The sequence below is a fragment of the Somniosus microcephalus genome, chromosome 6, assembly GCF_052327205.1.
Source record: "Somniosus microcephalus isolate GS21.2 chromosome 6, FLI_Smic_1.0, whole genome shotgun sequence".
NCBI classification, from domain to species: Eukaryota; Metazoa; Chordata; class Chondrichthyes; order Squaliformes; family Somniosidae; genus Somniosus; species Somniosus microcephalus.
The window spans coordinates 64,990,713-65,007,981 of record NC_140992.1 but is presented as its reverse complement, the minus strand read 5'-3'; the positions used below and the strand labels follow the sequence as shown (position 1 = coordinate 65,007,981).

At 47.0% G+C, this 17,269-nt stretch overlaps 1 protein-coding gene across 5 annotated transcripts in view; it reads left to right on the top strand.

The window, feature by feature from the left end:
- nlgn1 (neuroligin 1) overlaps positions 1-17,269 on the top strand; it is a 798,160-nt gene that overhangs the window by 139,822 nt on the left and 641,069 nt on the right. For 4 of the 5 annotated variants that reach the window (XM_085990297.1, XM_085990295.1, XM_085990296.1 and 1 more), the window contains one exon: positions 1,065-1,124. The exons of the other annotated variant lie outside the window; for it this stretch is intronic. In XM_085990297.1, coding sequence (XP_085846423.1) covers positions 1,065-1,124 — 60 coding nt within the window. The remainder of the gene's footprint in view (positions 1-1,064; positions 1,125-17,269) is intronic. 5 annotated transcript variants of the gene reach the window in all.

Below are 17,269 nucleotides of genomic sequence, written 5' to 3'. Positions count from 1 at the left end.
TTTTTTTATGTAGACAATATCTAGAAGTTATTATTGAAACAAAGGGTTGAAATTAAAAATATTTCCGTTTACATTATGGTACAATTCTATGATTTACAGTTGAAAAGTATACTACTTGTAAAATGAACCAAACATGATTTAAAAAGTCAGATTGACAGCTGCTGTCACTGTGATATTCGACCCATACACTATATAATTAGATATTATATTGGTATCTCATTTAAATGCTGATACTTTGCATACCTCTAGAAAATGTACAAATTATTTTGGTTGACTTTTTATTAATACCAGGTCTATATTAATTTGTTGCCTCCTTGTGTTTTTATAGTAAATAAATTTACCAATCATTTCACTCCTAAGTTAAATCTGAATGGTTGCAGTGTAAGTTTATGGTGCAGTATAATGTAGAGGGAAACAATATTTTAGGGTATGTCAAACATAGATAATGACTTTGAAAAATATTCCTGCCTAAGTTCATTTATGATGAATTTATTGAAATTGATGACTTTGAGAACCCTTTTTTGCATTATATCCCACAGTTTTTATCTCTTGAAACAGCAATTTTTCCAGTTTTTTTGTATTTTGTGATCTGCATTCAAAAGATATTCAAGAGCACAATACTCTAATATCTGAATGAAACCTCTGGAAAATATTTGATCAATGTAAAAGGGACTTGGCACTTTTGATATTGCAACCTGTGTAATGGGTTGATCAGGTTAGTCATTAACAAAGGAGTTTAAGTCTTTTTTCTCTTTTCTTGAAATGGTGGGTATACTGATACAGTTTTTCCTTTTGTAATTGGTACATAATTCCTTCTATTCAAAGTGATTGAAAAGCTTTTGCTGTAACTTAAAAAACCCTTCTTAAATATGAAATGCCTTTTAGGATTTTTATCTTTTTATACATTTTTAGATATTTTGTGCTGTTGCTATTTTTTAAACAAATGCAATTTTACATTTCAATTTTTGAAGAAATGTTTTAAAATGATATTTTCTAGATTTTCTGCAGTCATGTATGTTCTTGAATTCTCTTTTTTCCTCCATTTTCTTCATTTTTAATCCTAGGTCCCCTTGCAAAGAAACAGGCTGATGATTTAGGTGATAATGATGGCGCAGAAGATGAAGGTATTTTTTTGCCGCCAAACCAATATGCATGACAACGACCGCCTAATTTTTCCTCCCTTCTAAAGTACATTTTTAATATATTTTTGAAGTGCAGATTTTTAGCACTTAGTTGTCAGCCTTTTTGTCTTATTGTTTATTATTGACATTTTATCATTTTTTACTTGAATGCTTTAAAATGACTCTTCCACAGTATTTGACTAGCAATTTTTTTAATGCCTCCACAAAACATTATTGAAACAATCTTTTTTGAGCTCACATTTTTGTTGACATATATGTAGGAGTTTTAAACATAGCGTCAGCTCAGAAATCGTATGACTTAAAATATCAAAGAAATGTTATCCTTCTATTAGCATTAATGCATGCCTTCTAATTATTTGCTTTTTGCAGCTACTAAAAGACAAGCCAGGTACATTTGGTCTTTCCTTAAATGTCACAGCCACATACACATGTTATTGATTAATGTATCTGTGAAGCATTGTTCTTCACAAATGCCGAATAGATACAAATTTAAATGCTTCTCAAGCAAAGATTTTTGCATATGTACAATATTTGTTGGAGAGATTGGAGTGTGGATTTGGGCAAGGACCAATGTTGTATGTACCTCTAATGAAACACTAAGAAGCACATGTTTTGTGCCATGGTGTAAATATAATAAATGTTGCTGCCTTTCTTTGCAGCAGCTTTTAAATACGTAAATTCCAATTTAATTGTAGTTATAGCTTGTTGTAGCAGTGCTGCACCATGCCCCTACATAGCACATATACATTAAGATTAGATACAGTATGTAGATCACACCATCACACAGGTTTTACTACAGATAAACCTGATGTTATGTTTCAGTTGTGATGCCCCAAGTGGCCAAAAACACCACCAACACTCACTGTCAGGGCTCGCACCTGAATGGCCATTCAAGTGAGGTACCATGAAGCGATCACATCTGTGGAAATGTATCCTGGCTTTCAAAATAGGAAGGGAATATTGGCAAGTTTTTAAAAAAAATTAAAGGAAGCTACAAATCTTCTCTTCTCATGCCGTTGTCCCACCAGGAATAGGAGTCTGTCTTCGCTACTTTTTGTCTCCCCTCAAACTTTCTGTCACCTTTGACACCGTTGACAATTCCATCCTCCTCCAACATCTCTCCTCTGCCATCCAGCTTTAAGGCACTGCTCGCTCCTGATTCCCTCGGAACTGTCGCAATGCGGACTCTACATCGCCTCTAATGGTTTCTTCTTTGCCTGCATAATCACCTCTGTTGTACCTCTGAAGCCTCATCTTGGTCTTCCCCTCTTCACTATTCACCATGCCACCCCTTGGCCAAATCATGGAAGCATGAGTGAACTTTCACGGATTTGAAGATGAAACCCAACTCTACCTCTCTGCTTCATCCATAAATCCAAAGTATCTTGCAACATTCTCCAGCTGCCTATCTGACATTAAAATCCAATGAGCCAAAATTTCCTCCACTTCAATGTTTGGAAAAATCAAAGCCATTCTTTTACACTTTTGCCAGTAACTATATGCCTCTGGTCTTGGCTATATCAACCTCCTGGCTGCCACCTTAGGCTGAGTCAGGATGAATGGAACCTTTTGTGTACTGCTTGACCCAATTGAGAGCTTCCTTTCTCGCAACCGCTCCATTGCCAAGGCTGCATTCTTTCACCTATACGACACTACCTGCCTCTATCCGTACCTCTCTCCTCCGCCCACCCGCCCACCACTGAAACACTAGTTGATCACTTCATCACTGTAAGGATTGACTTCTCTAATGCTCTCTCAGCTGGCCTTCATGCCTCAACCCATTGCAAGCTTCAATTCAAGAAAATGCTCCAGCCTGCATCCTCACCTGCGCAAAGTTTCATACTACCATCATCCCCATTTTCTCTAAGCCCCACTAGCAATCTGTATGCCCGTGAGCTCAGTTCAAAATTCTTACCTACGTTTTCAGATCCCTGCATTGCATGCCCCTGGCTAACTTGGCAGTTTATTCTCCTGCCTTATATCTCTTTATGTACCCTTTGCTTCTCTAATATTGGCTTTCTGCTTGAGTTTCACATCATTGGTGGCCACTCATTCAGCCACTACACTCCTACCCAGGAACTCCCAGCCCAGTTTCCTCTGCCTTGCTACCTTGTTCCCTGTTTTTAAAACACTTTTTAGTCTGCAGTTGGTATCCCTCAACCTTCTCTACTTTTCACACTTGAACCCAAAAATCTTCTACCAGCATGTAAATAGTAATCGGGTAGTAAGAGGTGGGGTGGGATCTATTAGGGACAAAGAAGGTGATATATGCTTAGAGGCACAGGGCAAGGCTAAAATACTTAATGAGTACTTTGTATCAATGTTTACTAAGGAAGAGGCTGCTGACAAAATATCGGTGGAAGCGGAGATGGTAGAGGTAATGGATGGGGTGAAAATTGATGAGCAGGATGTACTGGAAAGGCTGGATATGCTTAGAGTGGATAAGTCGCCTGCTTGCATCCCAGGTTGCTAAGGGAAGTGGGGGTGGAGATAGCGGAAGGGCTTGCCATAATCTTCCAATCTTCCCTAGAAAAGGGGGAGGTGCCAGAGGATTGGAAAATGGCAAATGTGACGCCCTTGTTCAAGAAAGGGTGCAAGGACAACCCTAGTAACTACAGGCCAGTTAGTTTAACATCAGTGGTGGGTAAGGTTTTAGAAACAATAATCAGGGAAAAAATTAACAGGCACTTGGAGAGGTTTAAGTTAATTAAGGAGAGACAGCATGGCTTTGTAAAAGGCAGATCATGTTTGACTAATCTAATTGAATTTTTTGATGAAGTAACAGAGAAGGTTGATGAAAGGAATGCAGTGGATGTTGTTTACATGGATTTTAAGAAAGCGATTGACAAAGAAAAAGAAAGACTTACATTTATATAGTGCCTTTCACGACCACCGGACATCTCGAAGCGCTTTACAGCCAATTAAGTACTTTTGGAGTCTAGTCACTGTTGTAATGTGGGAAATGCGGCAGCCAATTTGCGCACAGCAAGGTCCCACCAGCAGCAATGTGATAATAACCAGATAATCTGTTTTTGTTATGTTGATTGAGGGCTAAATATTGACCAGGACACCAGGGATAACTCCCCTGCTCTTCTTCGAAATAGTGCCTTGGAATCTTTTATGTCCACCTGAGAGAGCAGACGGAGCCTTGGTTTAACGTCTCATCTGAAAGACGGCACCTCCGACAGTGCAGCACTGCACTGGAGTGTCAGCCTAGATTTATGTACTCAAGTCCCTGGAGTGGGACTTGAACCCACAACCTTTTGACTCTGAGGCAAGTGTGCTATCCACTTTTTAAAAATATTATACTTTATTGAACATTAAGAACATTTACAACATCGTGATCATTACATTGTATGATACAAATCAATTCCACCGCTCTGCACAGCCATTCCGCCACCACATTTTAACATCAAAACCTGAAGTTTAATTTGTCACCTGTAACATATATTAATCGATTGTACTTTAAAAATTGGTTGTAAAATACTGTCCTTAAATTCCTTTCTGAATAAAACATCCACAGAGCCTTATAATGATCTTTTAGCTTATATTTAAAATACTCTTTTAGATTGATTCTCCTCCCCTTAAAAAACAATCACGAATCTAGCCAAACTGAACATTAAATGAATTGCCGCTCCGCTAGACTCTGGCAGACTCTCCTGCAATCCCCATCTCAAAATTGAGTCCCACGGGATTCCCATTCTCGCTCTTCGGTCCCCACCCAGCAAAAAAGCTTCACACAACTGTCGAACATAGTACTTAAAGTCATTTAACTGCAGACATAACACCAGTAAATGGAACAGAGTCTCATCCCGTGTCCCACACATTGGGCAAGTTGCCGCCTCCACTTGTCCAATCTTGCACAAGACCGTCATGGTAAAAATCCGGTTATGAGCCAATTTGAAATCCAGTTCAATCCATTCTGGGCATTTAAAATTCGGCCACACTCCCTTCCAAATCCTGTTGAAGTCCAGCTGTGGGTATATACTCTGCCAAAACTCCTGACCAGCAGGTGTCTTGAATCTCCATTCTCTGAATACCTCATAGAAATCTCGAGTATTACAGTTGTCAAATTGGACCAACTCTCCCCCTTTCTCCAGTACAAAGCTTGGAAAAGCAGGATGCATTTTCCTTCCTTTGGAGATTTCCACATTTATTTCTTCCATCCAATCCTGTGGCATTGCCCTCACAATCTTCTCATACATGTTTCCTATTGCTTTTCCTTCTACCGCCTGATCCTCCTCCCACACCATGTCCCTCACTATCGCTTCCGGCAACCAACCTGGAATTACCTCGTATAATACATCTTTCACAGATATAATCCCAGCTTTTATAAAAGCTTGATTAAATAAAACCTCTCCTTCGATGTTGACCCACCTGTTCAAAAATAAGGGCTGTTCTAAAAATTCCTCAGCCCCCTTGGGCATAAACTACACACTCTTTAAAAATTGGGCCCAAGTCTCTACAACCCCCTTATAAAACCTAGGGAGAAGTTTCATCAATTTCAAAAACATATTATTGTATTCCATATACAATATCCCCTGCCCTTCTATCCCACTTCGTTTTAAAAAATGCTCAAAACAACTCTTCCAAAAACATGTATTTGACTTCTGAAGAAATCTCTTCACCCATTTGATTCTAAAGGATTTCTTCTTCAAATCAATATAGAGTCATAGAGTAATACAGCACGGATAGAGGCCCTTCGGCCCATCGTGTCCGCGCCGGCCATCAAGCCCTGCCTAATCTAATCCCATATTCCAGCATTTGGCCCGTAGCCTTGTATGCTATGGCATTTCAAGTGCACATCCAAATGCTTCTTAAATGTTGTGAGGGTTTCTGCCTCCACAACCCTTTCAGGCAGTGAGTTCCAGACTCCAACCACCCTCTGGGTGAAAAAGTTCTTTCTCAAATCCCCTCTAAACCTCCCGCCCTTTACCTTGAATCTATGCCCCCTAGTTATTGACCCCTCTACTAAGGGAAAAAGCTCCTCAGCATCCATCCTATCTATGCCCCTCATAATTTTGTACACCTCAATCATGTCCCCCCTCAGCCTCCTCTGCTCCAAGGAAAACAAACCCAATCTGCCCAGTCTCTCTTCATAGCTGAAGCGCTCCAGCCCTGGTAACATCCTGGTGAACCTCCTCTGCACCCTCTCTAACGCGATCACATCCTTCCTGTAGTGTGGCGACCAGAACTGCACACAGTATTCCAGCTGTGGCCTAACCAGTGTTTTATACAGCTCCATCATAACCTCCTTGCTCTTATATTCAATGCCTCGGCTAATGAAGGCAATATGCCTTTTTTACCACCTTATCCACCTGTTCCGCCGCCTTCAGGGATCTGTGTACTTGCACACCCAGATCCCTCTGACCCTCCGTCTTGCCTAGGGTCTTTCCATTCATTCATCTGGAAAATTGAGTCCTCCCTGATTTCTCCGTCCAATGATGGTATTGTATGCCACCAAGGCTGGTTTCCCTTCCCATAAAAACCTCACACAAGCCTCTCGGATGGACTTTCCCGCCCACTCAGGAATATCCTCCACCGTCAATAAGTACCATAGCTTAGATAGTAGGAGAGCAGACACCACTGTCGCTCTTCCTTGCACTTTCAACCACATTCTTTCCCATCTTCCCAAAATCTTTTTAATTTTCATAACCTTCGGTTCCCAATTTAATCGATCCACTTCATCCCTGTCTTTCTTGCACCCCATATGCATCCCCAGAACTTCCAAAACCTCCACCACCTTAAAGGGACATTCCCCCAACCATTCCCCCCTACCCCTCCCTGCAACCAGGCATTGGGACTTACAATTCACTCTGGCCCCTGAAGCTCTACAATATTCCTCCACTACATCCATAGCTTTCCTCACTGACTCCCCATTTCTCAATGTTAAGGTTGTGTCATCTGCATATTGGTGTATCACCGACACCAGCCCAGAACTGTGGACCACAATCCCAACTACACCTTGTTTCTTTCGCATCATGTAACCTAATGATTCTGCTACCAATGTGTACAACAATGGGGACAGGGGACAACCCTGTCTCACTGATCTCTGTATCGGAAAATACTTGGATAAAAAACCATTACATTTAACGCAGCTAAATATGTTTGAATAAAAAATCCTTCTCCACTGAATGAAATTTTCCTTGAAACCAAATGCTTCCAAAACCTTCAATAAAAACTCATGAGAGACCCTATCAAAGGCTTTCTCTTGATCTATCTTTAATACATAAGCCTCCCTCCCACTCTCTTCCATGAGCTCTATCGCATCTCGGATTGAGACCACAGAGTCTGCGATGTCCCGGCCTATGACTCCATAGGACTGAGAGGGCCAAACTATCTCCGGTAACACCTCCTTCAAACGGTTTGCCATAACCCTCGCCAAGATCTTATAATCCACATTTAATAATGTGATAGGCCTCCAATTCTTCAGATCCCGTCTATCCCCTTTATTTTTATATAAGCTAAGCTTATGATACCTCTCCTCATAGATGGGGCCAGGCATCCCTCAATTTTAATTTCCTTAAAAACTTCTAAGAGCAATGGACTTAAAATCTCGAAAAATTCTTTATAAAATTCTGCACTTAGTCCATCAGACCCTGGGCTTTTCCCCCCCCTTCATTCCACTTATTGCTACTTTTATTTCCGTTAATCCTACTTCTTTGTCACACATGCTTCTCTCATCCTCCTTTAAACCCTCTTCAATAAAAGCAATAACCTTCTCCATCGCCAAATTGGAAATGTCTTCTTTTGTATATAACTCTTGATAGAAGCTGCTAGCCGCCTCTAAAATCTCCCCACTTTCATGAATGATCTTCTCCGCAACCTTCAACTCTTCAATTAACGATAATCTCTGTCGCAGCTTCTCTTGCTCTAGAAAATATCTAGTGCATCTTTCGCCCTCCAATGCATCTCCAGCCTTTGCACGGAGAATGGCCCCCTTGCATTTTTCAGCTTGCAATAATTCCCACTCTTCCTTTAGCACCCGGAACTTAGTCTCAGCTCCCTTATCCCCTCCGTCAACTGCTTTACAGACATCCGTAAACCTTTTGTTTATATTCTCTTGATGTTGGTTAGCTGCCGCCCTCTTTTTCCCATAACGTACCAAAAAAACTTTTACCTCATATTTGAAATTGTCCCACCAAACTCTTCTTTCTTTCAAGAACAAAGGTTCCTTCCGAGCATTCTTTATTATATTTATAATCCCTTCTTTATAAACAATTTCTTTCAGGTATTGATTGTTTAAAATCCACACCCCTGAACCGATCTTAACTCTGCTGTTCCTAATTCTAAGAACCAAAGCCGAGTGATCACTAAAAAATACTTTTTTATAATAAATCTCCATCACCTCCGAACTTAACCCTTCCCGCATTAACACAAAATCTATTTGGCTCTGTTTTAAAACATCACCCACCCAACCTGCTCTGGAGAACTCCCTTTTTATGGGGTTCCGGTCCCTCCATAAGTCTCTCAAATTTAAATTTGTCATCATTTTTACAATCATCTCTCTGGAGTTATCATCCTTAAAGGTCATCTGGGCTGAAATGTCCATCCGAGATAAAAATACATTAAAATCCCCCACTATACAAGGATTTTCCACCTCTGCCGCTTCAATGAATAACCCCCGAAAAAACTCGCAATGCTTGCAATGGTCGTTCGGTGCATAGATATTAAAGAGATCACAATTAAATCCCTCCATTTTTACCCTTAGCCGTAAAACTCTCCCCTCAGTGTCCTTGTCCACCAAGGCAACGTTCTCTTTTATGGACGGACTCACCAAAACAGCCACCCCTCTACAGTTATTGTTTGCACAACTTGCAAACACTTCTCCCTTCCAAACCTTCTGAACTCTTTCTAGAATATCCTCATCCCAAAAGGTTTCTTGCAGACACAAGTCCGAACCTTTAAAACCCTGCAACAACTGTTGCAATTTCTTCTCACCCCTCAGTCCGTTCACATTAATCGAGACCAATGTAATCATGGCTCCAAAGAAGGGAAGTATGCCTGATAATCTCCCCATCATTTAATCTCTGGCTCTTCCCTCCTCTCATGCTCCTTCTCAACTTTTCGGGCAGCTGTTGCTTTTTCCTGCAGCCTCCGGCTCTTTTTCACCTCCTGTTTGACCCCTCCCTGCTGTTTCAGCCGCTTCCTTGCATTAAGTTTGGGCCCAGGAGCTGCCCTTTCTCCCTCCTTCTGCCCCTCACTAACCTTTCCCTTTCCACATGATGCCACCCCACCCCCGACTTCCATGTCTCTGTCCCCCTCTAATTCCTCACACTCAAGCCCTTCTGCAACCCCCTGTGCCTGCTCCCCGTCAGATACATAATCCTGCTCCCCGTCAGACACTTCATCTCCCATAGAGAGTCTTCCTGCTATCGCAGTTTCTCCCACTGTGCCCTTCGACCACATCACCACCTCTGACCCTTGCACCTTGTTCCCTCACTCCATGGGACAATGGCGCACCTAAATTGTTCTCTTCTGACGTCTCTATCTCGCCGATCCCATCCTGCTGTCCCTTTAAGGCTCCTGCCTCTTGCACCCTCTCCCCATCCTGCCCCCTCCCGCTCACCAAGATATCCGACTCCCCGCCTCTCCCCGAAGCACCCACATCCACCACACACCCCACTCCCGCCTCCTCTCCCCCCGCAGACACCAGACTCCCCAGGGGGAGCCGAACTGCACTAAGGCTCGAGTCTGCACTCGACCCTCGCTGCCCGCTGCTGTCTTTGTTCCCCTCCACAGCACTCAGCGTGTTTTCCGCTATCTCCATCCCGTTCTTCGCTCCACCATCCTCTGCCTCTTCCTGTGCTCCTTTCTCCTTCATTTTACCGGCTGTGTCCTCCGACTGCACTGCTCCTCCGGCCGTTCCACACTCATCTCCTGCTCCTTCTCCCATCTCCTCATCACTCATATCGCTCCCTTCTGCCACACACTCACAGTGGGCGGGGTCTTTACGACACACCCCACAGCTCTCCACCTTGCAGCTCCAAGCAATGTGTCCCGACTCACCGCAATTGTAACAAGACAGGTCTGGACAGTTTCTTACAAGATGGTCATGTCCAAGACAATAATAGCACACCTTTACTTGGTTATCATGCAGCACACGAAAGTACTGCACTCCTTCCAGTGTCTCGAACTTCATACTGTACGGCAATGACCTCACCCCCTCTGGGAACCGCACCTTTACGTACCAGGTTCCATCTGCTACCCGTGTTCCCGGATAATACCTCTTTATTGCAGAACAGATTTTTATGTCCCACGACTCCAACGTCTTGCTTAGCACTTCGTCCTCAATGTAAACTGGCAAGTTTAAAAATGAAACCACCACCTCCTCTGAATATAGCAGAGTCACCTCCAAGAATTTCTCACCAACTTTCAGACTGAGTAACAGTCTTTCCACCTCCTCACGACCACTGACCGTCACCTCGAATCCCACATTTGGCTTTGGTCGGCAGGCAAAGCAGCTTCCCTCGCCACAGTCCTCATGAACTGCCTGGATAATATCCTAAGCTCGAATCTTCTTATCCTCACACTGCACCACCACCGTGTTTTCTTTACCAAACCTCCTGGGGTCCCGGCCCAAATCTTTGGGCTTTTTTTCCCCTTTCCCACCACAGTTTCTTCCCTAATTAAATTCCTCTCGGGAACATTGTCCTCTGAGGGGCCCGGCACTCCGGACCCCTCAGCAGCCATTTGGCTGTTTTTGTGGGCCAAAAAGGCCCTAAAACCCACCACCAACTTTTTACAAAACTCCCTCCAACTCCCAGCTGCAATCAGGCAACCAGTAACACCTGGCTCACTCCTAGCCCCTCCCACCTAGAGAGTGCTATCGACTGAGCCACAACTGACACATACCACATAAAAGGCTGGTTAACAAATTGAGGCTCATGGAATAGGAGGGTCAGTGTCAGCTTGGATAAGAAATTGGTTCAAGGACAGAAAACAGCGAGTCGTGGTAAATGGTTGTTTTTCAGACTGGAGGATGGTAAACAGTGGTGATCCCCAAGGGTCAGTGCTAGGACCACTGCTTTTTTTGATATCTATATCTATAAAAGACCTCTTCTGTCTGTCTGTCTGTCCGTTCTCTATACGTTCGAAAGTTATAGAGCGTACCTACATGCGCGTCACATCAAAAGAAAGCTTACGATTACGGACCGGTCATAGGCGTATTTACTTTTCCGTCAGACAAAAATCGTGCCCACGGTATCCATAAAACGTTCAAAATTCCGCTCATTATCCGCTCATTAGCATTGAGTGACTATGATGTCGAAGAGCTGCTATGATGTCAGAGCAGTTTTTGTGCTGTCATAAAGAAATCAATGCTTTCACTGTGCCCAGCCTACTCAGCTGGGGTGACTTGGGCCGGGCCTCTTCCTCTGTCTTCCAGTCTCTCTATCTCTTCCCCCAGTCTCTCTCTCTCTCCCCGTCTCTCTCTCTCTATCTCCCAGTCTCTCTCTCTCTCTCTCCCCGTCTCTCTCTCTCCCCCCTCAGTCACACTCTCTCCCCCCAGTTTCTCTCTCTCTCTCCCCCCCAGTTTCTCTCTCTCCCCCCAGTCTCTCTCTCCCCCCAGTCTCTCTCTCTCTCCCCCCAGTCTCTCTCTCTCTCTCTCCCCTCAGTCTCTCTCTCTCCCCAGTCTCTCTCTCCCTCCAGTCTCTCTCTCCCCCCAGCCTCTCTCCCCCCAGCCTCTCTCCCCCCAGTCTCTCTACTCTCTCTCTCTCTCTCTCCCCTGTCTCTCTCTCTCTCTCCCAGTCTCTCTCCCCCTCAGTCACTCTCTCTTCCCCCCTCAGTCTCTATCTATCTCCCCATTCTGTTTCTCTCTACTCTCTCTCTCTCTCCCCCCGTCTCTCTCTCTCTGCCCCCCCAGTCTCTCTCTCTCTGCCCCCCAGTCTCTCTCTCTCTACCCCCCCAGTCTCTCTCTCTCTATCCCCCCAGTCTCTCTCTCTCTATCCCCCCAGTCTCTCTCTCTCTATCCCCCCAGTCTCTCTCTATCTCCCCAGTCTCTCTCTCTCTATCTCCCCAGTCTCTCTCTCTCTATCTCTCCCCCAGTCTCTCTCTCCCCAGTCTCTCTCTCTCTCTCTCTCCCAGTCTCTCTCTCTCTCTCTCTCCCCCAGTCTCTCTCTCTCTCTCTCTCTCCCCCAGTCTCTCTCTCTCCCCCCAGTCTCTCTCTCTCTCTCTCCCCCAGTCTCTCTCTCTCTCTCCCCATCTCTCTCCCTCTCAGTCTCTCTCTATCTCTCCAGTCTCTCTCTCTCTCTATCTCCCCAGTCTCTCTCTCTCTCTCACCCCAGTCTCTCTCTCTCTATCTCTCCAGTCTCTCTCTCTCTCTATCTCCCCCAGTCTCTCTCTCTCTCTCTCCCCCAGTCTCTCTCTCTCTCTCCCCCAGTCTCTCTCTCTCTCTCTCCCCATCTCTCTCCCCCTCAGTCTCTCTCTCTCTATCCCCCCAGTCTCTCTCTCTCTCTCCCCAGTCTCTCTATCTCCCCCAGTCTCTCTCTCTCCCCCCCAGTCTCTCTCTCTCTCTCCCCCCAGTCTCTCTCTCTCTATCTCCCCAGTCTCTCTCTATCTCCCCAGTCTCTCTCTCTCTATCTCCCCAGTCTCTCTCTCTCTCTCTCCCCCAGTCTCTCTCTCTCTCTCTCACACACTCCCCCAGACTCTCTCTCTCTCTCCCCATCTGTCTCTCTCTCTATCTCCCCAGTCTCTCTCTCTATCTCCCCAGCCTCTCTCTATCTCCCCAGTCTCTCTCTCTCTATCCCCCCAGTCTCTCTCTCTCTCTCTCCCCAGTCTCTCTATCTCCCCCCAGTCTCTCTACTCTCTCTCTTCCTCTCCCCCATCTCTCTCTCTCTCCCCCAGTCTCTCTCTCTCCCCCTCAGTCGCTCTCTCTCTCCCCCCTCAGTCTCTCTCTCTCCCCCAGTCTCTCCCTCTCTCTCTCTCCCCGTCTCTCTCTCTCCCCCCTCAGTCGCTCTCTCTCTCCCCCTCAGTCTCTCTCTCTATCTCCCCATTGTCTCTCTCTCTCTCCCCAGCCTCTCTCCTCTCTCTCCCCCCAGTCTCTCTACTCTCTCTCTCCCCATCTCTCTCTCTCCCCATCTCTCTCTCTCTCTCTCTCCCCGTGTCTCTCTCTCTCTCGCCCCCCGTCTCTCTCTCTCTCTCCCCGTCTCTCTCTCTCGCTCCCCCAGTCTCTCTCTCTCCCCCTCAGTCGCTCTCTCTCTCCCCCTCAGTCTCTCTCTCTCTATCTCCCCAGTTTCTCTCTCTCCCCCAGTCTCTCTCTCTCCCCCTCAGTCGCTCTCTCTCTCCCCCTCAGTCTCTCTCTCTCTCTCCCCCCTGGTCTCTCTCTCTCTCTCTCTCTCCCCTCAGTCGCTCTCTCTCTCCCCCCATCTCCCTCTCTCTCTCCCCCCTGGTCTCTCTCTCTCTCTCTCCCCCAGTCTCTCTCTATCCCAGTCTCTCTCTCTCCCCCTCAGTCGCTCTCTCTCCCCCTCAGTCTTTCTCTCTATCTCCCCAGTCTCTCTCTCTCTCTATCTCCCCATCTCTCTCTCTCTCCGTCTCTCCCCCCAGCCTCTCTACTCTTTCTCTCTCTCCCCGTCTCTCTCTCTCCCCCCCAGTCTCTCTCTCTCCTTCCCTCTCTGTCTCTGTCTGTGTCTCTCTCTCCTTCCCTCTCTTTCTGTCTCTCTCTCCTTCCCTCTCTCTCTGTCTCTCTCTCCTTTCTGTCTCTCTCTCCTTCCCTCTCTCTCTCTCTCTCCTTCCCTCTCTCTCTCTGTCTCTCTCTCCTTCCCTCTCCAAACGGGGCGATACCGAATTTCTAGCCCTCTCCCTCTCCCCCCAATCTCTCTCTCTCCCCGTGTCTTTATCTCTCTCTCTGCCTCCCAGTCTCTCTATCTCTTTCCCCAGTCTCTCTCTCTCTCTCCCCCAGTTTCTCTCTCTCCCTGTCTCTCTCTCTCTCTCTCCCCTCAGTCTCGCGCTCTCTCTCTCTCTCTCCCAGTCTCGCTCTCTCCCCCAGTCTCTCTCTCTCCTCCAGACTCTCCCTCCTCCAGCCTCTCTCTCACAGTCTCTCTCTCTCTCCGTCTCTCTCTCCTCCAGTCTCTCCCTCCTCCAGTCTCTCTCTCTCCCCCCAATCTGTCTCTCACGCGCTCTCTCTCTCTCTCTCTCTCCACCCAGTCTCTCTCTCCCTTCCCCTCTCTCTCTCTCCCCCAGTCTCTCTCTCTCTCTCCCCGTCTCTCTCCCCACTCTCTCTCTCTCTCCCCCTCAGTCTCTCTCTCTCTCCCCATTCTCTCTCTCTCTCTCTCTCTCCAGTCTCTCTCCCACCAGTCTCTCTACTCTCTCTCTCTCTCCCCCGTCTCTCTCTCTCTCTCCCCGTCTCTCTCCCCAGTCTCTCTCTCTCTCCCCCCCTCAGTCTCTCTCTCTCTCTCTCTATCTCCCCATTCTCTCTCTCTCTCTACCCCCAGTCTCTCTCTCTCCCCCTCAGAGTTGGGGTCACTCGGGCCGGTCCTCACAACCGCTCGGCCCGAGACACAGAGCGGCAGTGGCCAGCCGTAAACCGCGCGGCCCTGTAAACTGCTGTTTTACAAAAAAGCCTTGGCAACGCCGGGCCCCCCCAGCTAGTATATATAAATAAAAGACCTCTTCTGTCTGTCTGTCCGTTCTCTATACGTTCGAAAGTTATAGAGCGTACCTACACGCGCGTCACATCAAAAGAAAGCTTATGATTGCGGACCGGTCATAGGCGTATTTACTTTTCCGTCAGACAAAAATCGTGCCCACGGTATCCCAAAAACTTTCAAAATTCCGCTCATTAAATGGGAAAAGCTCCGCTCATTTGCTCATTAGCATTGAGTGACGTGAAGGTTGACCAATCGTACGCTCGAGCGACCTGACAGTTGACCGACGGTTGACCAATCGCTGCGTCACAGGGGCGGGTTCATTGCGCGTGCGGGCGGGCCATCCTACAGTTGAGTGTTGAGTGACTTGACGATTGACCAATACTACAGTTCAGTGACCTGACGGTGGACCAATCGGTGCGTGTGTGGGCGGGCCTTATCATTCTGAACCGAGGTGAGTGGCCGCCATCTTGATTCTTCACGGTTTTTTTTCCACACTTTCTGTGTGTTAGGGAACTAAGGAAAATAACAATTTATTTGAGTTTTAAATTGTATTTAGCAACAGTTGGAAATGAAGTGATCCCCTGCCCTTTGCTCGGAGGCTCACCTACTTTGACGGCCATTTCGAGCGGCTATGCCGGCGCCGGGCGCGGCCTAGCAGCCCGGGAAGCCTGGGCCTTGAGTTGCGGGCCGTGCCGGGAGCCACCGCGCACAAAACTTCCCCGCGGCGTCAACAGCCCCGCCCCAGAGCCCGACCCAAAGCCACCAGGTCACCGGCCGCGGCGGGCCGTGCCGGGAGCTGCCGCGCAAAAAACCTCCCCGCGGCGTCAACAGCCCCGCCCCAGAGCCCGCCCCAAAGCCATCAGGTGAGCGGCCGCCGCGGCCCAGTCTCTCTCTCACACTCCCAATCTCTCCCACACTCCCAATCTCTCTCTCTCTCTCTCACACTCCCAATCTCTCTCTCTCTCTCACACTCCCAATCTCTCTCTCTCACACTCCCAATCTCTCTCTCTCTCACACTCCCAATCTCTCTCTCTCTCACACTCCCAATCTCTCTCTCACACTCCCAATCTCTCTCTCTCTCACACTCCCAATCTCCCTCTCTCTCACACTCCCAATCTCTCTCTCTCTCACTCCCAGTCTCTCTCTCTCACACTCCCAATCTCTCTCTCTCACTCCCAATCTCTCTCTCTCTCACACTCCCAATCTCTCTCTCTCACTCCCAGTCTCTCTCTCACACTCCCAATCTCTCTCTCTCACTCCCAGTCTCTCTCTCTCTCACACTCCCAATCTCTCTCTCTCTCACTCCAAATCTCTCTCTCACACTCCCAATCTCTCTCTCTCTCACACTCCCAATCTCTCTCTCTCACACTCCCAATCTCTCTCTCTCTCACACACTCCCAATCTCACTCTCTCTCTCACACTCCCAATCTCTCTCTCTCTCTCACTCCCAATCTCTCTCTCTCACACTCCCAATCTCTCTCTCTCTCACACGCCCAATCTCTCTCTCTCACACTCCCAATCTCTCTCTCTCACTCCCAGTCTCTCTCTCTCACACTCCCAATCTCTCTCTCTCTCACTCCCAATCTCTCTCTCTCTCACACTCCCAATCTCTCTCTCTCTCACACTCCCAATCTCTCTCTCTCACACTCCCAATCTCTCTCTCTCACACTCCCAATCTCTCTCACTCCCAGTCTCTCTCTCACACTCCCAATCTCTCTCTCTCACTCCCAGTCTCTCTCTCTCTCACACTTCCCAATCTCTCTCTCTCTCACTCCCAATCTCTCTCTCTCTCACACTCCCAATCTCTCTCTCTCTCACACTCCCAATCTCTCTCACACTCCCAATCTCTCTCTCTCACACTCCCAATCTCTCTCTCTCTCACACTCCCAATCTCTCTCTTTCTCACACTCCCAGTCTCTCTCTCTCTCACTCACACTCCCAATCTCTCTCTCTCACACTCCCAATCTCTCTCTCTCTCACACTCCCAATCTCTCTCTCTCTCACTCCCAGTCTCTCTCTCTCACACTCCCAATCTCTCTCTCTCTCACACTCCCAATCTCTCTCTCACACTCCCAATCTCTCTCTCTCACACTCCCAATCTCTCTCTCTCTCACCCTCCCAATCTCTCTCTCTCTCACTCCCAATCTCTCTCTCTCTCACTCCCAGTCTCTCTCTCACACTCTCAATCTCTCTCTCTCTCACACTCCCAATCTCTCTCTCTCACACTCCCAATCTCTCTCTCTCACACTCCCAATCTCTCTCTCTCTCACACTCCCAATCTCTCTCTCTCTCACACTCCCAATCTCTCTCTCTCACACTCCCAATCTCTCTCTCTCACACACTCCCAGTCTCTCTCTCTCACACTCCCAATCTCTCTCACACTCCCAATCTCTCTCTCTCACACTCCCAATCTCTCTCGCACCCCCAATCTCTCTCTCTCACACTCCCAATCTCTCTCTCTCTCACACTCCCAATCTCTCTCTCTCTCATACTTCCAATCTCTCTCTCTCTCTCACACTCCCAATCGCTCTCTCTCTCACA